Genomic DNA, 22,796 nt, shown 5'->3' with positions numbered 1-22,796 from the left:
CAGGGAAGAACAGGCACCTCCTTTACCTTCTGCCAAAGTTGCCTGCATAGAAAAAGGGGTCAGGAGAAAATTGGGAGGCAGGCAGGTGGAGACGGAGTGTGGGGACATCACGGGGATGTGACTGTGGCTAAAGCCCTGTGCTTCCCCAGGGGCTTTGGCCCTCCTGGGGCCGTGAGGTGCTGTGGGTGCATCAGTGGTCAGGCTCATCCCATGTTCATCCCAGCTTACACCCTCATCTGATGTCTGGAGGCATGCTTGATGGTACCTGGTGCCTCAGTTTACCCTGCTGCAAGGGCAAGCCAGCAGCACTTAGCACCTCCAGTGCCAGAGGAGATGCATGGCCTCTTCCTGCCCATGCCAGGCAGGGGCCAGGGCTCTGGGATCCTGTTTTTTTTTGCACTGACCCCAACCAAGGTACCGTCACACACAGCACCCCTCAGGAGGACCCCTCGGAAGCCCCAGCATGGGGTGTGCTGCCATGATCTATGTACTCGTACAAGCACTTATTGCTGTCCCCAACAACATGCATACATGCACACGCACACACTGCACGCATTTGGCCCCTCTGACAATGCACGTAGCTGTACAGATCATAGAATTATAGAATCAACTAATCTGGAAAAGGCCTTTAAGATCATGAAGCCCAACTGTCACCTCAGCACTGTCAAGTCCACCACTAAACCATGTCACCCATCTACACCTTTAGTGAACACTTTCAGAGACAGTGACCCCACCACTGCCCTGGACAGCCTGTTCTAATGCCAAAGCACCCTCTCGGTGAAGAAATTGCTCCTAATACCCAGTCTAAACCTCCCCTAGCACAGCTTGAGGCCATTTCCTCTTGTCCCATCACTTGGTACTCGGGAAAGGTGACCATGAAGCAGCCCTTTGGGGGGAAGGATGCCTCCAAAGATACTTGGACACATACACAGCATGTACAGACACAAAAGCAGTGCACGCTCCTGGTGCATGTGCACAGATTCCCCTTCAGACACACATGTATTACATTCACCTCTCCCAGCGCACATGGACACATGCAAGCCCAGACAGCCTGCACACATGCACGTGGTGGATGCTGGGCTGCCCAATGTGCACACATTCACCTATGCAAGCACCTACTGACTGCACAAACACACACTGCACTGTTTTCTCCCAGCACTCACAGGTATCCACACATAAACCCTCTGTGTATGCGTGCAATGGGTTCAGCTCTTAGAGACACAATTACAGACCCCTTGCACAAGCCCCTACACAATCCTCTCTCCCCATACATACATGCATGCACCCCTGGACACCCTACACACTCCCTATGCACTTCCCTCTCCCCATGCATACATGTATACCCCGCACACCCCCCTATGCTCTCCGCTCTCCCAGTATATACTCATATTCACCTCTGAACACCCCACTATGAACTCTCTCGCATACACAAACCGCTTCCACCCAGCCCCCTGCACCCCCGGCCCCTTCCCCTCCCGCGGACCCGGTCAGGGCTGCCCGACCCGGCTCTCAGCAGACCAGTCCCCGAGGCGATCCCGCGGGGCTGCCGCAAGCCCGGCCCTCCCCGGATGACTCCCTTGACGTGCGCTAGCAAATGGGAGCGGGGAGGGGTGTTGCTGCCTGCGTGCCACTTGTTGCAAAAGAGAGGAGCAAAAAAAAAAAAAAAAAAAAAAAAAAAAAAAAAAACGAAGAAAGAGAGAAAGAAAGAAAAGAGGAAAAAAATCCCACCCACCCTCATCTGCTGCGGAATAAAAGAAATATCGGCGGGCGCGGCGCCATGTGAGCGGCGGGCCGGGACCGGGCGGAGCAGCCGGCCGTGCCCCCCGGGACGGCGGGGCGAGCCCCGGGCGGCGCTCGGAGCCGGCGGCATGGTGGAAAACCCCAGCCTGGCGGCCAAACCCGCCCTGGTGAGGGACGGGACGCAGCGGAGGGGCCCCGGTAGCGCAGGGGTGCGCGGTGGGAGCGGGGTGGGGGCATACCCGGTTGAACGGGAAGCGGGGTCCCCGGTGGGAGCGGGAGGAGGGTCCCGGGAGGAGAGGGCACCGAGGGAAGAATCTCCGGTGGGAGCGGGACGGGGTTCCCGGAGGGGCGGGGGCGCCGCGCGCTCGACAGGAGACGGTTCCCGGTGGGACCGTCGGGGCGGAGGTCTCCAGTGGGACCGCGGAGGGGGTCCCCGGTAAGACCCGGTCCCCGGTGGAACCGTGGCGGGGGCTACCAGGAGAACACGGGTTCCCATGCGGAACGCGGAGGGGGGCTCCTCGCAAGACAGCGACGGGGATCCCGCGTCGGAACTATTCCCGGTGGGAGCGGGGAGGGTGTCCCCCCGCGGAGCGGGGATGGGGTCCCGGAGGGCTGGGTCCCCAGTAGGGCAGAGTGCCGGGCGGTCCCGGCGGGACGGGCAGCCCCTCCGGCTGCGGGTACCGCTCCCGGTGTGCCGGTGGCTCCGCCGCCAACTTTTGGGCAGGGCCCCCGGGAGCGTGGGGGAAGAGCGGGTGGGGTGGGGGGTGCTTCCTCCCTTCCCTCCTCCTCCGGCGGCGGCGGCAGCGCTGAGGCCGTGCCCTGTGCCCGCAGCCGGCCGCCCCTCCGCGGGGGCCGGGGCCGGCGGGGGGGCTGCGCTTGGCGGCGGTGATGGAGAGCCTTCAGCGGCAGCAGGCGGCCCGCCTGGCCCGCGGCCCCGACGGCGCTCCCCGACGGCCTCCCGCTGAGCCCGGTCCTGGCCCCGGGCCGCTGCCCGCCGCCCCTCGCCGCCGCCCGGTCCCCGACCAGCGCCCGCCGCCCGCCGCCGCTGGGGAGGAGGAGGAGGAAGAGGAGGAGGAAGAAGAAGAGGAGGAGGAGGAAGAAGGGGAGCCCCGGGAGCCTCCGCCTCCCCCACACCACGAGTGGACCTACGAGGAGCAGTTCAAGCAGGTAGGAGGCATCCGCCACCCCAGCATCGGCTGCTCCAGGCAGGCATCCCTGGTGTCCCCCATGAACTCAGGGTTCAGCCCTCCCTGAATGGATGCTGCTTACACCCCCCACTACCCGCTGTTTGTGTCCCACCCTAAATGTGCAGCCCCACTGTCCCAAGCTTCATCCCCGTCCCACCCCAGGCATCTGTTCCCCCAGACGTTATGCCACCCTAAATGTGAACCACCCAGTCTCCCTCCACTGCCCCCAGACCTCACCCCAGGCAAGTACAGTCAGTGCAACCCAGCATCCCTGTCCCAGAGACCCTTTCTGCCCCAAATGGGTACCCACATAATACTCCTCATTGGCCCTGTCCCTGAGCCGTGTCCCACTCCAACAGGCATCTTCATGTGCTCTCCATCTCCCTGCCACCGTCTCCTCCATCTCACGCGTACTTCATGTCCTCCATCTCTTTGGTGTCCTCTGTGCCTGTTCCCATGCCCCACAGCATGACAGTGTGCCCAGTGTCCAGCCACCTGGTACCCTGTGCCCACTGACCCATGCAGGCTCCATCCCTGATGCTTTCTGTAATGGATAAAACAGTGTCCCCTGTCCATGAAGGTTTTTCAGAGACAAACAAGGGCAAAGGCTCTAGTGCATGGTTACCCCAAGGAGCTGGCGTGCCAATGAGCCGAGCTCCTCTGTGTTTCTGTGAGGACCAGGGTATATTACGGGTGGTCAGTGTGGCACACTGATTTCTCATACTGGCTGGAGGAGGCCATGTGTCAACCCTGTCACCTCACTCCTTGTGAGTGTAGGGAAGACTCCCATGCCATTGAGATCTGGTGCAGGGAAAAGGCTCTGGGGGCTTGCATATAGGGTGAAGGAAAGGCCTGTCTGTATTTATTGTGTGTTTATCCCATCCGTGCTGCCCTGGTTCGCATGCAGTGTGTGCTTCTCTGTACACGGTGTGGGTGTGGACAGCACAGCACCAGGTCGGGTTTGCGCTTCCCGTGTGCTCAGCTTGGTTGCGGGGGGGGGAAAGCAGAGACAGAGACGTCCCTGAGCAGCTGGTGTGTGGCTGTTTAGGATGGCACTGCTCAGAGGGCAGTGAGGTGAGGTGACTTCCTGGCTCATCCACAGTGTTTCTGGCAGGAAGGGATGAAGACAGCAGCAGGGACCCGACTTTCGCGGGGTGCTCGGGGTCCATGCCGCTGCCTATTGTGTTGTTCAGAGGGGCCAAGGCTCATCCCGCTGTGCTGCGTGCAGGCAGGGCACGGGCAGCATGTGCCCTGTAGCTGTGCTCGGGGTAAGCTGTTTCCCCGCAATCAAGCCGGGGAGGTGCGGGCCGTGTGAGCCGCACAGCCCCAGTATCTCGTCCGGGAAGTGCTGCGTTACACCCCGCCGCGCCGAGAAAGGCGGACTGTCCGGTTCCCGGGTCAGCCCGGAGGTGGGAAGCGGCTCCTCCCTCCCCGGCTTTACGAGGTGAAAGCATCCCCGGCATTTCTCGTCCCTAAGCCTCACGCCCTGGCCCTGGCGGGGGCTGCCCTTGCTCTCCATGCGGGGCAGGAGCCAAGCCGGCAGTGCGGTGTGAATACCGGGAGGTGGATGGCAGGGGATAAATCCTGCCACCGCTTCCCAGGGTGAGAGCTGGCTTCTTCATTGCTTGCTCTACTTTTTCTCCAACTCTGGTTGGAAAAGTGATGTATCTGTACTCCAAAGACCCACACTGTGGGTTTCCTACATGGTGGCATATCGCAGGTGACAATGGGATGTCCCTTATGTTCAATACTCTAGGGACAAGAGGCCCGAGTGCCTCTGGATGGCTTATATGGGATGGGACAGAGAGAGGGGAAAGGAGTTTCTAGGACCAGCCCTTCCTTGCCTTTGCGTGGGGCTGCCTCTTCTGGGGTGGCAGTTTGGATCAGGCTCCGGTGCTGGCTTGCCTTGGGGTCTGCAGGGTGTCTGTCACTCCTATCTCTGCCCTGTGATCATCTGGGAGGGGACATACCCCTGCCTGGGAGGGACGTGTCTCCCCTGGCTTCCCCCAGGCTGCAGGGCTGTGCCTTGCCCAGCCTGGGGAACAGGTTCTCTGCTCTCCGCAGGGGCTATGTTGGGAGGGTGTCCGCGCTCAGCTTTCGCAGGGGCTCTGGTGTGTGGGGCACGGAAGGCAGCGCATGCCTGGTCACAAGCTTATGGAGCACAGTCAGTGTGGGCATGGGGCTGTGTTTCCCACAGGGACACCCTGGATGGCACTGCTGGCATCACCTGGGATGGGTCTGGGGTCTGTCATCTCCTGGGGGGCAACAGTTCAGTGAATGGGGACCGCCAAATCCAGGCTGGTTTGCAGAGGGTGGGTTCTCCGCAGCAAGGAGGGGGCTCTGATGGGGATAGGGTGTGAGGTTGGTGCAGGACCAGCTGCTCAGGGTTTTACACGCAGTGCTGTAGTGCTAAAAATGGGAGCAGAGGATAAGGTTGCAGCGCAGAAACCCATTGAGGGTTAACAGGCAAACACTGCTTCAACCCAGAGGAGCATTTTGGGGAAATATCCCTTGTGTTTGCCCTTGTGTTATATGTTTCCTGTGGCGCCGGTTTGGGGGGACTGGCAAGACCTTTGCTCTCATCTGGGAGGGCTACTGTGATATTCGAGGGTTGTAAGACCCCCTCACCCCTGCCTCTTGCATCAGCCCCCGGCGCCGGGCTATGTACACTTGATAAGGACATATGGGTAGAGCCCTGGGCAAAGGTCCAGGAGGTCTGCAGTCAACGCTGCAAGGCAGACCTGTCCCCAGGACCGACTGGGGTCTGACTGTGCACTACCCATGAATACCCCTTCCATGGGGATGGGAATGCCGCCGCGTTACAGTGCTGCAGTGCTGCATCACGTTTGACTTGCAGGGCACCAGGAAGAGACTGGCATTGCTGGTGCCAGCTCAGCCCCATGTATTCAGCTTTCCTCACTGGAAAGCATGCACATACATAGGGATGCATGCCCTGGTTTCCTCCAAGCGACGGAAGAGCAGCACCCAGCTCTTCCCTTTTTATCCCCCTGCTCTTCCCAGAGGCGGCACTGTGGGAAGGCTCAGGGCAGGAGGGTCTCAGACATCTGGGTTTGTGTCCATCTCTCTGGCAGCAGAGTGTTTGCTGGCAGGAGGGTGCCATCCCTGCCAGGGCCCCTCCAGCACATTCAGACCCATCTGGATGCAGTTGGGGCGCATCAGTACCCCCCTGGAGCTCCTTCCTCCCTGCCTGGGAGCAGCGGGGGGGGGGGGGGGGGGGGTGGGGGGTGAAGACCCAGCCAGCCCTTTGGGTAGCCTCAGTATTTAATATAGGGATGCAGTGGTTTGTCACCATCTTCTGCCAGCCCCGGTGTGGCTGCTCCTCCTCTTGCCACCGTGCTGCTCCCGCCCTGTCTGCCCCCCCGATGCCGGCAGTCACCTCTTGCACCCACTCACCCTTTACATATATTTAGTGAGGCTCATTGGCTGTGCCTCTCAAAGCCTGGAGGAAAGCGCTTTGAGTTGGCTGCAGCCCTCCTTGTGCCACAAACCTCAGCCCCATGCCTTGGGGCCATCCCAGAATGGGGTGGCAGAGTGCGTTCCACGCCATCCTGTCTCTGTCCCCATTCCGTTCTCCTGTAGGGCTGTCCCTGCCTGCAGGGAATGGAGGCGGCTCGGGAGGGGGATCCTGGGAGAGGGAGGTGGTCTCCCTGCCCCAGTGTGTCCGTGTCCGTCCCCACCCGTGCCGGCCGCCCCCCCCCCCCCAGTGCATCTTCAACCCAGCTGCAGCAGTTAACCACCGAAGGACTCCCAGAGCTAAATTAGAGGGTCTCTGGTTACAATGCAGAGCTGGGGGATGATGGACGTGGTGTTTGCTCTTGTCTGTGTCTCCCTGGAGGTTTCTCACCAGCAAACGTGCAGCAGAGCTCTGGGACCACCTGCATCGGGGAGGTGGTGGTGGTGGCAAGGGTCAGTGTGCTAATCCCCTGCAGCGGCAGCTCCGGCAGCTCCAGCAGCCCAGTACGAGTGCAGGGGCACAAGGCAGGAGCTGCTGGTGTATGGCTGGGAGTGCATATGGAGGTGTTCTCTGTGTGTGTGCATATAGAACAACAGCGTGCATGTAGGGGTGTGTATGCACCATGCATGTGCCCACATGCATATGGTGTGCCCACGCATGTCTGAACATACCTGTGTGTATGTATAGGGACACATGTAGTGTCCCAGTGTGTGTGGGCACTCCTGTATGTTCATGGACCAGTGTTTCCGCATGTGAATCCATGGGTGTTTGAGACAGGGTTTGGGGGCTGATCTCCCCTCCAAGACCACCCCTATGCCCCCTGCCCCAGCCCACAGTGCTGAGCAGTCCTGGTGGGTGCTCCCAGGGCTCTTCCCAGCCCCACGACAGCCCGGGGGATGCCGAGTACCTCAGTTGCTGCTGCGACACCGTCTCCCAAACAGTCTCAATCCCAAGCTCTTGGGAGCTCCAGATAGGAGGTGTAAAAACTAATCAGAGTGGGAGAGGAGCATTGACAGAAGCTCCCACCCTGGCTCCCTCTCAGCTACTGCCCCAGAATCGGATGTGAGGAACCTGGGGAGATGCACCCCTTCACTGACTTTGCCTCTGCTAATCCACTGTTTGGCTTAATACTGGAGGTAAATTCCATGTGCCTTAAGCACTGTGGTGGGGACATGGGACCTTGCCCCACAACATCGCCCATGGACTTTTGCAGATTCATGGGGGTATGGGAGCAAGCTCACCTGTGTGGGGGGTACGTGTGCATAGAGGTGCATGAGAGTGCAACAGGGAGAGAGTGTATAGGGAACACATGAACATGCACAGGGGTGAGTGTGTGCTGGGAAGGTGTGTTCAGGGGCTGCATGAGTGTGCAAAGTATGTACAGGGGAATGCGTAGGAGATGTATGAGTATGTACACGATGATCTGTGCACAGGAGGAACATATATAGGGGATGTGTGAGCACGCACTGGAGGTGTGTATATGTGCATAGAGTGTATAGGGGACGTGTGAGTGTGCACAGGGTGGGGGGTTGTGTATAAAAGGTGTGTGTGGGTGCACATGTTGTGGGAATGTGCACAGGATAAATGCGCGTGCGCAGGAGAAGTGTGTAAGTGGTGTGTAAGTGTGCACAGGAGTCTCTATGAAGAGAGAGAGCCCATCTGGGCCTGTGTGGGGTGCTGGTGCTGGGGGGGTGTCCCCGTCCTTAGTCACCCTGGGATGACTTGAGGAAGGACAAGGAGGGAGAGGCAGGGATGGAGGGGAAAGCAAGGATGTAGGGGGAGGCGGTGGCATGGCAAGCACCACGGGTCAGCGAGGTTAACCCGAACAAATCCCCTCATTGACTCCCTGCCTGCTCAGCCATGAACGAGTAACAAGGGGCCGATCGCGGGGGACACAAGCTCACTGGGAGGCAGGACCCTCCCTTCCCTGTGCCACAGCCCCCAGACAGAGCGATGTGGGCCAGATGGTACCCGTGGTGGCACCATGCGGCGTGTTTCCTGTGGCTCCAGCCCTTAGGGAAGCAATGCCAGCACCCCGTGCCTCGGTTTCCCCTCCTGCAAAGTGTGTTGAGGAGAAGATTAGGGACCCTGCAAGCCCCTCCTTCACCCCGGGGCCAGGCTGTAGGTAGGGGGACTGCTGTCTCAAGGCCAACGCTGCCATCAAACAGTCCCCAACCTTGAGCGAAGCCGGGTTAATGTTTGCAGCAGGCAGCTCTCCCAGCAGCGGCAATGCCTGCTGCGGTGGGGAAGGGGGGTTTTAATGACCTGCTGGATCCGCCACATTATCAGTGCTGATTAAACCTGCTGCTCTATAAAGCGCCGTTAAATATTAAGCATGATGAAAGGCTTATGAGGGAGAACCGCAGCACTGGGACAGGGCTCCGGATGGAGGGGTCCAGCCACAGCAGTGGGGTTGACTGCTGGGGCTGGGGATGTTGGGGTGAGCAAGCACCCCTGGACTTATCAGGGCTGTGGGAGCAGGAGAGCAGCCCCCTTCCCGGGGAGCTGGCAGCACCTTCGAATGCAGCCGGTGTCCCAGCAAAGCCGTCCCATAACCATTAACTTATTAACGACTGGTGGCGGAGGCGAGCGGTGGCTCACAAGGTCAGGGGGTGGTTTGTGCCCGGCAGGGAATGAACTGCCCCCCAGCTCTAGCACTGGGGAGAGAAGGGAGGGCATCCACAAACCCTCGGCTCCTTTGTGTGTGTCCCGTGGCTGGGGGGGCCTCTGACTGTGGACACTGTTGGTGTCCCTGCACCCCAGCGTGCACAGGGCTGGGCATGCATTGGGAATAGCCAGTTCCTGTGACTGTAAGCATGAAGGGTAAACTGAGGCATGGATGGCTTTCCTGTCTCCCTCTGTGTCCAGCCTTCAGATTAAACAGAGCCTTGGTGACATGGCCTGGTGTGAGGTGTCCCTGCCCATGGCAGCGGGTTTTAAGGTACTTTCCAACCCTGACCATTCCATGATTCCATGCTATCAAGACACAGAGGACACCCCAGTGTCTGGCTGTGCACCATCTCCCTGGGATAGGAGCCAGGGACCCCAGCTCAGAGGTGACAGTGGTGCTCAGGAGGGGTGCAAGGACCCCAGACCAGTCAGCCTCTCATGGTGTGGTGGGGTGTGTGGGAGGATGAGCGTTACCTGGGTTCCCTGCGTGAACAGCAGCCAGATAGAAAAATTAGCAGCATGCTAATCAATGTGGTGCATATTAAGCGGCTCAGGGTTGGGGGGGGGGGGAGGGATGCAAAGCAGGGGGGAACCAAGCAGGGTCGGGGATCGATACAGCTCGTATTAAGTGGATTAAATCCTGGCTGCCGATCTGAGCCCCTGTTGCCAGTGGGAGGTGGGAGCTGAGCGGGAGCTGCGGGGGGTCCTGCTGCTATTGCTCCCCTCGGTGGCAGGGTGCTGAGGGTCCAGGGGGACAGGGCAGCCCTGAGATGCTTGAGGGTGCGTTATCACCTCACTGCATCCTTTCTCTAAGGGATCAGCTGGGCTGCGGGGTCCCAGCTCCATGAGAGGCATCTTCTGGGTGAGTGAGAGGTGCTAATGATGTTATTTAATCGCAGCGAGGAGGAGGGGCAGGCACAAGATCTATTCGTATCCCTTTAATAAAGCATGTTCGACCCGCTGACCTCTAACCTGCCTGACAAGCCCCGTTATCCCCATCCCTTAAGGAATAAAGATGTCGCCATGGCAATGGGATGATGGGAGGGAGCGGGGTCCCTGGACCTGAGTATGGGTATGAGGACATCCCCCTCTGGTCCTGCACCAGCACCCAAGTGGTGGTGTTGGGTGGAAGTAGGATAGTGCTGAGACTGCTGTGGTTTTTGGGGGTATGAAGCACTGTGGTTGGGGTCCCTGAGTTCAGCAGAGCAGAGCCGTGGTGTGCATCGGTGGGATATCGATCCCACGGCTTGACAGTTTAATACTTCTGTTTATAGAGGAATATAGTTACATCGATGGCGTTAAATGAGTTACTAATTATATCAATACAAACATGATTAAAAGGGTCCTTGCTCATAGGTCACCGCAAGCAGGAGCCACTGCTCATGTTGCACAACTGCCCCTGGGCAAGGCCTGCTGGACCTCTCCGAGGTGCAGGGGGGGCTCTGGGGTGATGTGTGCCCCTGCAGGGTTTGGGGTGTCTGTCTCAGGGGTTTCCCTGTCTCTGGGGTTGTGCATGCCACATCTGGGGCTGTGCATGCTGCCTGGGGCTGTGCATGCCCATCCGGGGTTATGCGTGCCTGTCTAGAGTTGTGCATGCATGCGTGGTGTTGTACGTGCCCGTCTGCATTTGTGGTTGTCCATACAGGGTTTTGCACATGTGTATGGCGTTATGAGTACCCAGCTGGGGTTGTGAGTGCTCGTCTGGGGTAGTGTGTGTCCATCCAGGGTTGTGCATGCACATCTGGAGTGCATGCCCATGCAGGCTGTACATGCACATCTAGGGTGCATGCCCATGCAGGGTTGTGCATGCACATCTGATGTTGTGGATGCTCATGCAGAGTTGTGTGCACCTATGAAAGGCTTTGTATTCTCACCCAGGCTTTTGCCTGCCCATAGGAGGCTGTGAATAGCCAAATTCCTGTGTACAGATTTGTACCTGTGCAGGTTGTGTATGTATATACAGGGTTGTGCACACTTGTGTGATGTTCTGTGTGCCCATGCAGGGCTGTGCATACTTGTGCAGGGTTGGGCACACTTGTGTGATGTTCTGTGTGCCCATGCGGGGCTGTGCATGCTTGTGCAGGGTTGCACATGCCCATGCAAACTTGTGCATGATGCTGGGCGGTTTTGATGTGCTCCTTAGATAGTCAGTCCCCAAGTCAGGCAGGAGGGGACCACGGTGCTCACCCTGCAGGAAGAGGAACAGGGTGAGTGGCAGGGCCCAGAGCCCTAGGTAAGGGATGGAGTTGGCTTCTTCCAAGGGGCTGGGGCTGTTTGGCCTGATTGCTGTAGCAGACCACTACCCATGCCACCACCCATGTGCCACTTCTGCAAAGTGATGCTTGGATTCCATAGCCAGCCTTAACTGGGACCCACCCCACCCCTCATCAGCAAGAATTCCCCCAAACCACCTCCTCTCCCACCTGAGCATCCCCAAATCCGATGGGATGCCCAGTGCATCCCCAGCACACCAAAGGCTGCTGTCTGCTCCCTGCTACTCAGCTCCGCTCTCGTCTCCACTTTAAAGCTGACCTTTGCTCCCTGTTTGATGTAATGTGTCTTTGCATCCCTGTACTCTGCAGATAAAAGGTTAGAGGTTAATAAATGGTGTAAAAATAGATTCCAGCGCTTGGAAATCACACGTTTTGGGGGTTGGAGGCAATGGCAGCACAGGTGGGATCCTGCCTTTTGTGGTGAGAGGAGAAACACAAGTGACGCTCGGATGTAGGAGGCCACTGGCTGGGTTGAAGTCAGTGGCTTCTCCCTGCTATGGGATAGGTAGAGGTTACTGGTTTGGGATGCTTGCTGCTGCTTTGACAGGCCAGGAGACTGCAGGGTTGGAAACAGGGTTTGTGTGGAACCTTGGGGGTAAGAGCCCTGCTGCAGGCAGGGAGATGCATGCAAAGCCTGGCTCACACAGCCTCCCTGGGACAGAAATCAAAGCAGCCCCCCTGGAGCTCTGCTCCGAGCCTGACCTAGTTACTGTAATCGATGGCTTGAGGAGCTCTGGGGAGAGGGCAGGCGATGAGGAGTGGGCACAGAGCAGAGCAGGGAGCACCACGGTGGAGGAGAGGCACAGGGTGATGGCACTCAGGGGTCAGGGCATCCCGAGAGCACTCTTCTGCAAGGAGGGGACACAGATGAGTAGCACCCAGAGGGTAAGGAAGGGGCAGAGAGGGAGTGACTCAGAGCCAGACCATCAGCACCCATGGGTCTGGTAGGAGACTGGCATTAGACTAGGTTAGGGACAGGCATTTAACACCTATCCCCATGGGTTATATGAGGGTCTGCGTTAGATGTGTCTGTCCAGTGATGGGAACTGTGGGGTGTGTGTAGGACTTGTGTCCCCCCAAGTCCTCCCGGTCCCTGCATTCTCACCTCCCTACATTCCCATGTCCCTGCATCCCCACATCCTTGCATTCACGTGTCCCCACCATGTCTCTGCATCCCCCCCCATCCTCACATCCCCACGTCCTTATAGCCTGACATCCCCACAGCAAAGCTCCCTTTATCTGTCCAGTGAATGATGTGCTGTGTGGAGGGGGAGAGTGCTCCTGCTCTATTGGTTTTTAACGGCCTTTCCCAGCACAATTGTTTTTTAAACGACTCAATTTTGTGCCTGACTTTGTTTTCCAGCTTGCATTTCTTTGTATATGTTTTGGAAATCCATTCTGGACTGCTGAGTTTTGTTTCTTTTCAATGGCTTTAAATTCTTGCCGGGCTTGCTGGGAGGAATTGGTGTCTATAGCGCCTTCGATTGGTGCTAATTTTTCCTTCATGTGCTCTGACTTTTACTGCTGGGCCATCGATCTGGCGGGCTCCAATTTGTCATGGTCACCTAGGCACTGTGCTGGAATCAGGCGAGCCCTGGCTTCTGCACGGAGCCGGCACTTCATGTCCCTGATGTAGGGGCTTCACTTGCCTCTGCGGTGTCATCCGTCAGCTCAGCCTTGGGGTCTGTGTCCGTGTGTCCGGACCCGTGTCCATCCAATACACATAAGTGTCCTCACAGCTGAATGTGTGCATCTGTGTAACCATGTGCACACTCAGTAGCTTGCACACGCATCAGAGCACCCACGAAGTTGCTGGGACACACGAGCACCAGTATTCGTGCTGCACTCCTCACTTCGTGCTCGTGCGCTGGCACACAGTGCACACACATCTGGCTTTGCACACACACACACTGCAGGAAGTCCGTGTGCTTTGTGGGGACGTGTCACTGCCATGCTCACACCCTGGTCCCCGTGCACAGCTGAGGAAGATGGGTTTGGGGTCCCCATGCCCAAGCGAGGGAGGAGGATTTGGCATCATGGCCCTTTGAAGAGGCACTTATTGCTGTCCTTGGCCATCGATCAGGCTCCGTCAGAGGGTGACACAGCTCAGGCTGTGCTAATCATGTTGTCAATAGCCCTGTCACCCCGGTTCTGTGTGGCAGCCTCTAGTGCTGGCAGCTCCCCCACTGGCACCCATGCCATGGTCCTGCCGGCTCACCCTGGGATGGGACCAGCATCTCCACTGTGCAGGTGCACTGTGTCCCTTCAGTGAGGATGCTGATCCCATGTGGGACATGGTGAGCACAAGCACTGGACAGTGCCAGCAGGATGCTGAGCCAGAGCAGGGCTGAGTGTCCACATCCCAGGGACCTGCCTGGGGAGATCCTGGGATTTGCTGCTGTCCTGCCTACACTGGCATCATCTTCCCAGGGGAAACAGTCATCCCTCCACCTAGGGAAGTGAGGGCAGGGGAAACTGAGACACAGATGCAGTATCTCTGCATCAAGGGTGCAGAATAGTCAGTGGTGTGTGGGCTGCCCATGCCAGGCACAGGGAGAATACAGTGCTGCCAGCATGCAGGGTGCACTGGGGTATCCTGTCTGTGACAAGGGATTGCCTCTTATTGCTGGCAGAGGAGGCTGGCGGGGCCAGGGGTGATGCCTGCTCCTGGTACCAGCAGCACTGACTGCTCTTTTTCCTGCCCCCAGCTCTATGAACTGGATGAGGACCCGAAGCGCAAGGAGTTCCTGGATGACCTCTTCAGCTTCATGCAGAAGAGAGGTAAAGGTGGGTGGCAGGGGTGGGCACCACTGGCACCCCTGCCTTGGCTGCCTGGGGGGGGGCTCACGGTGCTCTGAGCCACTCCCAGTCTCTGTGAGCCCCTCAGGTAGCTCCTGCAGTGCCTCCCATCCTCATCTACACATGCACATGTGTTAGCTCACACCCAGCAGATTTGACCCCATTTCTATAGGCAGCACCCACTATGGGGTGCCTGCTGGCAGAAGGTTCTCCCTTGGGCCCCAAGGCTGGGGATGGTGGCAATGCCAATGCAGATGCCTGTTAACAATGCCCGTTAGCAATGCCCAACAGGGATACCCCTTGGTGACAACTGTTAGCAATGCCCATTGAGGTGGGCTGGAGGTGAGGATGGGGATCTGGACATCACCTCATGAATGTCCCCCGAGTCCCCCTGGTCCTAGTGCAGGGCTGTGGGGAGCAAGTGGGAGCATCAGCCCTAATTCGTCCAGCATCCATCAGACACTAATGATGCCCATTAGTAGGACATTTTAATGCTGCCTGCTGGGGATGCCTTGGGCAGTGCCCATTACTGATGCCCACCAGCAGTGCCCAATGAGGATGCTCATCACCAGCATCCTTAGGGATGCCCACAAAGCTGCACTGCAGGAGTGCAGGCAGTGTTCCTGGCAGCGCCAGGCACCTAGGGGTTAAGGGCTCACCAGCCAGCCCTGCCGCATTGGAAATCTTTGCTATCGGCATGGGGGGCCGAGCTGGCTCCTGGGGACTCGATAAATGCTTTAACCTTCGCCCTCCCCGTCCGGGCCTGTGACAATTAAAAGTTGCCAAGCGCGGGCGTGTGGCCAGCCGTATTAATTAGAGCCTTTTGCTGGTGTGTGGATTAATGAACATGCCGCTCAATAGCCAGTAAACCCCAGGCAGAGGTTAATGCCGGGCTAATTAACGGGGGAAGGCTTGTGCGGGGGGTGTGTGGAAGCAGTGGGGCTGGCTGTGTGTGGGACAAGGGTGAGCTGAAAGGGGCTGTTGTCCCCAGTCAGTGCCCATGGGGAGGGTGGTGAGGACATCTGCCCGCTTGGGGGGGGGCAGCAGTGGTCAACTTGTGGGTCAAGCAGAGACCCCACAAATTGGTTTCACTCAGGGCTGTGTTGAGGTGGCTGGCGCAGCCATGGGGCTTATGCTGGAGCTGGGATTGAGGTGAGGATGGGGATATGGGTACTACCCCATGAGTGCCTCCCAAGTCCCTCTGGCCCTAGTGCAGGGCTTTGGGGAGTAAGTGGGAGCATCGGCACTGCCTTGGCTCCCCCCAGCATCCATCAGAAACAAGATTCATGGGCTGTTCTGTGGCTTCATTATCTCTCTCTCCAGAGCTAATTAACTCCCTCACCACTGGGGCTGGGGCTAATTAAGCAAGCTCACGGTGGTGCGGGGAGGAGGGAGGGAGCCCGATGCTTCCCAGCTCCTCATCCCTGTGTGTCTGGCTGTCCTGCTCCTGTCTCATCTGTCCTGTATCTCCTCCGAGTGGGTGACTTCGCCCCCCAGGAGGGCAGGCAAGTGTGAATTCACGTGTTACAGTGCTGGATTTTACAGCCAGGTAGCAAAGAAAAGGGACAGAGGGCAGTAGGGCAGGGACAGCATCACAGGGGTCATCAGGAGCTGGATGAGAAGCAGCACCCATGATACCAGCATAAGTGCTTGCAGGAACACCCAGGGGTGCATGAGAAGGCAGCTGCCCCCACCCCCAGACTGCATCCCAAAGGTGGCAGTGGGACAGTGGGGATAATGACCACAGGGTGAGCCCTAATGAAAGGGGCCATGTCCCCCTGATGTCTGACAGGGCAGTTTTGGCACTGGTATTTGTCAGAGGGGCTGAAAAATGGGTTAGGGACAGCCCTGATGGCTCAAGGCAGGGACACCCAGCCCCAGTGGCACAGGGGGGTGATTGTGTCACCCCCGCCAGACATGGGATACAGGCTGTGGAACACCTCATCCCCATGCCCCAACCCCTGTGGCACTCCAGAAATGGCCAACTGGGAAATGGAGGGAATAATTCTGCATTTGCTCAGCAAGGGTCCGCCATCTCCTTGCCAAGCTGAGGGCCCTGCTGATAACACGGAGCCATTAATCAATCAAGGAATTAATTGCAGCACCACAATGGCCGCATCACCTCCCTGAGCTTTTGTGCCGCTCTCCCTGGCCGGGGCTGGGGCCATCACTCTCCAGGGATGCAGACAGGTCCCTTTGTCAGCGGGATGGGCACTGGCAGCCCGCCCTGCACAGCACTGAGATTAATGATGAGCTCCTTTGGATAGCCACCATGCATGGGGATGGGGGAAGAAGGAAGAAATCCATCAATTGGGGTGAGACCGAGCACACTCATTGGCATGTTGGGGTGATGGGGAGCCCTCAAGTTGAGCCCCCATGAGGTGATGGGGTTGTTGTGAGCAGCCCCCAGGCAGGGTTGGCGATGGACTGCTGGCAGGTATCAAGTCAATATCTCTGCCTCTTTCCCAGGGGGATAAACTCCTCTCCCTCTTCCTGAGCAGCCGAACAACAGAGACACACACACACAAAAAAATAAGTTAAATGAACTCAGTAAAGGAATAAAAAGAGCTCATTTTTCAGGCTTATGTGAAGAAGCCAAGCCAATATTGGGGCCATAAATTAGGGATGCTGGAGGATGGCGGTGAGTGACGGCTTCGTTTGAGGGGCGAAGCACAGCTGTGACAGCCTCCCCTGGCCAAATGGATGGCTTTCCGATATTGCCTGAGCCCCGACACCCCGCAGGAGGAATAAATATGGGGTGGGATGGGACAAGATGGGATGGGATGAGATGTTTATCTTTCCTCTACCCTACTGCAGCCCTCAGCCACTGCCTGGACCATTGCCCTGAGGTGCAGTGGGGCAGAGTAAGGCTATGGGACTATTTGGGGGTGCTGGGAAAGTGGGGGGTGAAGGAGGTGTAACTAGACCTGGTGGCTACGTGGACCATTCTGGTCCATGCTGGGCTCACAGAGCCCTAGTAACCTCATGTCCCTTTGCCCCATGGCCTCAGGGAGGGGGGTGATGTTGAGGGACCAGGATCACGATCTCTACTGGGGGCATCTGAAGGGGATTTGGGGTCAGTCCTCTTGAGGCAGGGCACAGAAGGCCCTTAAGCAGCTGGGGAGGCTTTTGGGGAAGGATCTGTAGGTGGGGACCTCCTCTGTATTCTTAGGGAACTCCCTCTCAATGGAGCTTGGAGAGGATTTTCAAGAGAGAAAACCTTTCTATAAGGAGATTATAGGATGAGTCCCTCCAGAAGGGAGGGGAGAAGTCTCTCTTCAGAGACCCTGTATAAAGTTTGATGGGGTCTCTCTTTATGTGGCTCTGACAGGGATACAGTGAGAGTCCTTCTAGGATGCTCTGAGAGATATTTTGGGGAGATGCTCTATTGGGAGCTCTAAGAGTTGTATAGGATAACTCTCTCTAAGGTGCTCTGGAAGAGGCACTTCACCCATCCCACACTTTCCAGATGAGTGTGTACCCATCCCCACCAGCAGCTTCATCAATAGGGACCGTGTGCCAACATGCTGGGGTCTGCCCTTCTCATGGGCATGGTGCTTCTCTCCATGCTTATGGGTGCTCACCTTCATATGTGTCTCCCCTTGTGGGGCAGCTGATACCCACGCTAGCAGTGGGGACAAAGTGGGGACCACATCCGCGGGGAGTATGGGTCCCCGTAGGCTCACCCAATACCCTTTTCTCTCTTCTATGTGCGGCTGTAAGGGACGCCTGTGAACCGCATCCCCATCATGGCCAAGCAAGTGCTGGACCTGTACACGCTGTACCAGCTGGTGACGGACAAGGGTGGCCTGGTTGAAGTCATCAACAAGAAGATCTGGCGGGAGATCACCAAGGGCCTCAACCTACCTACCTCCATCACCAGCGCTGCCTTCACTCTCCGCACACAGTGAGCACCCCCCCAGGGGCACCCACTGCCTCCAGTGTCCCAGAGCCCCAAGTGGGCTCCTTCATGGGGTGTCCCAAAAGGGGATAAAGGGCTCTGACCCTTAGCAGGTGCCACCACCACCATGGTCCCTGCTCACCCCAGGGCTGGCTGGGAGGCACATGGTGTGGGTCTCATCCTGGCTCTCTCCTCATGCAGATACATGAAGTACCTGTACCCCTATGAATGTGAGAAGCGAGCGCTCAGCTCTCCAGGTGAGCTCCAAGCTGCCATCGACAGCAACCGTCGGGAGGGACGGAGGCAGGCTTTCGGCACAGCACTCTTCAACTACTCACCAGTCAGCACCCCAACCCTGCTGGGCTCCCCAAAATTGCCTCTGCCAGCTCTTAGCATCTCCACACACAGCTGTGGCCAGCTCGGCCAACTGCATGCAGTTAAGAAAGGTAGGTGAGGAGCACATATTCCCCCTGGCACATATCTCTCTCCAGGGATGGACACAACTCCAGCAGCAGGGATGTTCCCTGTCTGCTCTTGCTGCTATTGCTTGGGGAAAACAGGAACAATTTTGTTCTCTTAGTCCCTTTCTGGGACTGAGAAGGGTTTATATTTCTCCTGTCTTTGGAGAAGGACCAAGCCCAGAGTGGTGGCTTGCTTGCCCCATGCTAAAGGGATGGAGGTGGCACCAGCAGGGACGGTGAATGGGGTGGATGTGGGGGACGCGCTGAGGTCTCTTGGTCATTGCAGAGGATGGCACGTTGGCAGCAGCAGTGCCGGGGCGCATCGCTATCCCGGTGGGACTGGCCGGCCACCATCTCGCAGCAGCCCAAGCAGCAGCTGCCTCACAGGCGGTGGTGCTGGAGCAGCTACGGGAGAAGCTGGAGACGGGGGAGCCTCCGGAGAAGAAGGTGGCCCTGACGGTGGAGGAGCAGCAGCGGCTGGTGCAGCACGCACTGCAGCACAACCTCCTGGCCGTGGCTTCCCAGTTCCCCATGAACATCAAGATCTCCAACCGAGGTAGCGAGGTGCAACACCTCACCTTGTGTCACCCCATCCCCTGGTGCCCCTGCGGGGAGCAGCAGCGGCTGAAGGGGAGCATTGATGCCTGGAGAGGCCGGAGCCCCTCTTCTCTCTCTTGGGCAGGTTCTTGTTTCTGTTTCTCTTAACACTCATATTGGTATTTCCTTTCCCCAGATGACAGACAGGAGACCGCATTGAACCTGTCCACCAATGGCATTAGCAGTATCAACATGTCAATAGAAATAAATGGAGTTGTCTACACAGGTAAATAGAAGGGCCGCTTGGCCTGTGTAATTGCGGCCGGGAAATCCAATAACTTATAGCCACTGCCTGGCCAGCAAGTCCTTCCTTCAATCTGATGTCTTTACTATAAAATCCATTGTAATGAAGTGGTGGGGCCTGGGGAGAGGGGGCAGGAGAAGGAGGGGGTCAGTGAGGATGGAAATTGGCCCCCAGCAGGGGCTAGCAATGGAAGGTAAAACTGGGGAATGGATGGATGGATGGATGGATGGATGGATGGATGGATGGATGGATGGATGGATGGATGGATGGATGGATGGATGGATGGATGGATGGATGGATGGATGAGTGGATGGATGGATGAGTGGATGGATGGGTGGATGAATGGATGGATGGATGAATGGATGGATGGATGGATGGATGGATGGATGGATGGATGGATGGACGCATGTACTTGGCTGTTAAAGTACGAAAAGGCACCCCCACTGTGGGGGCAGGGCTTGGATTTGGGGTCACCAAATGCTGGTATTCCCAGAGAGTGACTGGGTGCAAGGGTTGGCTGGTTGCAGAGCATGGTGTTGGATGCAGGGGAAGATGTTGGGGTGCTTTGCCAGCACGGAGGCTTTGGGGTAACATTGTGCACCTACCTGGGTAGGCAGTTTATCCCATACCGCCCAGCTCCCCGCCTGCCCAGCTGAGGCACCCCCAACTAATATCTATGGCTTTTCCTTCAGGACTTAAGTATTTAAGGGGCTGGAAAGGGCAGGGTCTCATCAGCATGTGGGGCTGCCAGCCAAATGGCCCTGGGACACCCCACAGGCTGCCCCATGTGGGTGAGGGTGGCTGGGCTGGGATAGACACCAAAGGTGATGGGGGGAATGGAGACCGCAGGGATGCTGGGGACCAGGAGAGCAGGGCCTCCAGCCTGTGGCTTGCCCTAACCCCCTTGCTCTTGCTCTCCAGGTGTCCTGTTTGCCCGCCGGCCCCCAGCACCCCCAGCACCCAGTGGAGGGAGCACCCAGAGCCGGCCGAACCCCATGCCTGCCCCGAACCCACTGCTCCCAGCCCCCTCGCACAACCACACTCCCAGCAGCACCTCACCATAAGGAGAGATCCCCCCACCCAGCAGGGGGTCCCCAGAGCCTTGGGGGGGGGCTGAGCGGTGGGACCCAGCTGGGACACCAAGGTGGGATGGGGGACCCAAAGGTGCCTCTTGCTGCAATACTGAGCTGTGTCCATGCAAGGCTGTGAGCACCCATGTGGTCCCTTTTGTCCCTTATCCCCATGATTGGGGTCCCTCCCACACGCATGCCCTTGGACATACATATCTTCCTCCTTAGTGCTGCCCCCAGGTAACCCACCCCGTACAGCTCCTGCCTGTCCTGCTGCCTGGGGCACCCCTGGGCCCCGCATGCTGCATCCCCTACACACTGCAGCCCCTGTGCCCACATCACTGCATGCAGCTGCAGCTTCTGTACACGTCTTAATGGGTACACTGCATCCTCTGTGTTGCCACACGTAGTGCATCTCTTATATGCTGTCTCTGTTACACACATCTCTATGCACACTGTGTTCCTTATACACACCCTCGATGCATACACTGCATCACCTGCACGTTAAATCCCTTGCACACATTTGCAGTGCCCACACTGCATCCCCTATATGCACCGTTGGTGCCCACATTACCTCATCCATGCACAACCTCAGTGCAAACACTTCATCCCCTATACTCTGCATCCCCTATTCATTGCATCACCTATACACTGCATCCCCTATATACTGCATCCCCTATATACTGCACCCCTTACCCTCTGCAGACCCTCCTGCCCAGCCCTCCTGCACTGCCTGGGCTTGCTGCCCCCATCCTGAGAGACCCCCAGGGCCCTGGGTCCCCACTGGCCACACCAGGGTGGTGGCATCTCAGCCCCCGAAGTCCTCACTCAGCTAAGGGTTCGCCCTGGGGGGCAGATACTGGGGAGACCAGTGGGACTGGTGGGGGTGAGATGTGACAGGTGGAAATGGGGATTATTGGAGTGGGAGTGGGGATTGTGCACTGGAAGGAGCTTGTTGGGGGGAACAGACAGGGCAGGGAGGCCCAGAAGTGTCCCCCACCACCAAAGACCACCCAGTTGCTGGGGTCCCCAGCTGGGGGGCAAGGAGACAGAGGGCACTCCGAACTACCTCGTTGGGGCCAGGCGGGCGCCTCCTCCACCCTCTTGCACCCCTGGGTGCCAAAGCAGGCGAGCGTGGAGCAACGTTCACCTCTACCTCAGCGCGGGGGGCCGGTGCTTGGTGCCGCCGGGCTCCCCACGGCACTCCCACCGCAGCCACGCAACTCTGTGTATCTATTAAAGGAAATGAACTGCTGAACCAAACCAGGGTGAGCATGATGGTATGTGTGACATGGTGCCACCCGCCAAGGTCCAGAGCACAGGATGGGGACAGTTTGGAGGTCCAGGACACCCACACAGCCCAATTATAGTGCCTGAGGCTTCACAGCCCGCCTCGCCTTTTCCTCCAGCACAGGGTTGCCTCTGTTTCTGAGGGCTTTGAGTTGGGAAAAGGTGCCACCAGAGCCCTCAAGCATCAGCTGGATCAGACTGAGCACCAACCCCACCCATGCTAGCCAGGCTGTGGGGCTTCCTGGCCCCATAAGCTGCCCAGGGGTAGCTCACCCGTGGGAGGGAACACCATTAGGCTGCCTGTGTGAGGCAAGGAGCATGGCTTTGAGGCTGCTCAAGCCATGGCCATGGGTCTGTAATGTTCGACCAGGTGAGATGCAAGCAGTGCTGGGCCAGCCCGGCACATGGGTAGTGCCCACAAAGGGCATGGGTGACCCAGCTGGAGCTGGAAGACATGGACACACACATGGGTGCTCATGGGTGCATATATGGGTGCACGTGGGAAAGCATGGAGATGTTATAAGTCACCACACTCATACGGATTCAGTGGCATACACAGATTCATACTTGCACGTCTGTGTGCAAATGCACAGGCTCACACGTGCACGGTTGTATTTCAAGGGGCACAGGGGGGGCTCCCATGAGGACTCTACCAATCACAGCCATGAGGACAGGCTCACCCTGGCAGCCATGAAGCCAGGTTCCTATCACACAAGGGGACAAAACCTCCTGGTTCGCGGGTCACCCCTGGGGAGACCCCCAGACACTCAGGGACACCCCCCAATACCTGTGAGGACACCCCCAGCCCAGACCCGCAGACCCCACCGGGTGGCGCGGGCGCTGTCCATGGTGCTGCAGCGGCGCTGCCCGCCCCGGACCTTGGGGTAGCGGCACTTGGGGACACGGAAGGGGACACGGATGGGGACACGGGTCCCCTGAAGAGGACCCTATTCCTGCCCCGTTCCGGGTCTTCCAGAGGAGCCCTGTAGGTGGGTATGAAGGTGAGGGGGTCTGTGAACAGCGGAGTGTGTGTGTTTTGAGTGTACACCGGGCTGCAGTGGGGTTCCCCTCTGTGTGTGTGTATTTGTG

General features: G+C 58.0%; 1 protein-coding gene across 2 annotated transcripts; it reads left to right on the top strand.

The window, feature by feature from the left end:
* The first annotated feature begins 1,696 nt into the window (after positions 1-1,696).
* Positions 1,697-21,697, top strand: ARID3C (AT-rich interaction domain 3C). Of its 2 annotated transcripts, none has more exons than XM_057413651.1 (8): positions 1,697-1,907; positions 2,572-2,907; positions 14,054-14,132; positions 17,868-18,051; positions 18,247-18,491; positions 18,793-19,062; positions 19,240-19,329; positions 20,269-21,697. In XM_057413651.1, exons 1-8 carry the CDS (start codon positions 1,869-1,871, stop codon positions 20,409-20,411), a joined length of 1,386 nt encoding a protein of 461 aa, XP_057269634.1. In that variant the 5' UTR covers positions 1,697-1,868; the 3' UTR covers positions 20,412-21,697. The 2 variants fall into 2 exon arrangements, with proteins under 2 accessions (XP_057269634.1, XP_057269635.1); XM_057413652.1 differs by having other exon boundaries at positions 14,054-14,126; positions 20,269-21,696.
* The last annotated feature ends 1,099 nt before the right edge of the window (positions 21,698-22,796 follow it).

This window comes from Pezoporus wallicus, unplaced genomic scaffold, assembly GCF_028554395.1.
Source record: "Pezoporus wallicus isolate ANWC-B61680 ecotype Strahan unplaced genomic scaffold, APGP_CSIRO_Pwel_v1 contig_8776, whole genome shotgun sequence".
NCBI lineage: Eukaryota > Metazoa > Chordata > Aves > Psittaciformes > Psittacidae > Pezoporus > Pezoporus wallicus.
This window is presented reverse-complemented; position numbering and strand designations above follow the sequence as displayed.

What these genes read in the sequence shown, in the direction of transcription:
- ARID3C (XM_057413651.1), top strand. Translation starts at nt 1,869, where the DNA reads ATGGTGGAAAACCCCAGCCTGGCGGCCAAACCCGCCCTG. An exon ending in GCCTTCACTCTCCGCACACA is followed by an intron (nt 18,052 to 18,246) that starts GTGAGCACCCCC and finishes CTCCTCATGCAG; the next exon opens with ATACATGAAGTACCTGTACC. An exon ending in ACTGCATGCAGTTAAGAAAG is followed by an intron (nt 18,492 to 18,792) that starts GTAGGTGAGGAG and finishes TGGTCATTGCAG; the next exon opens with AGGATGGCACGTTGGCAGCA.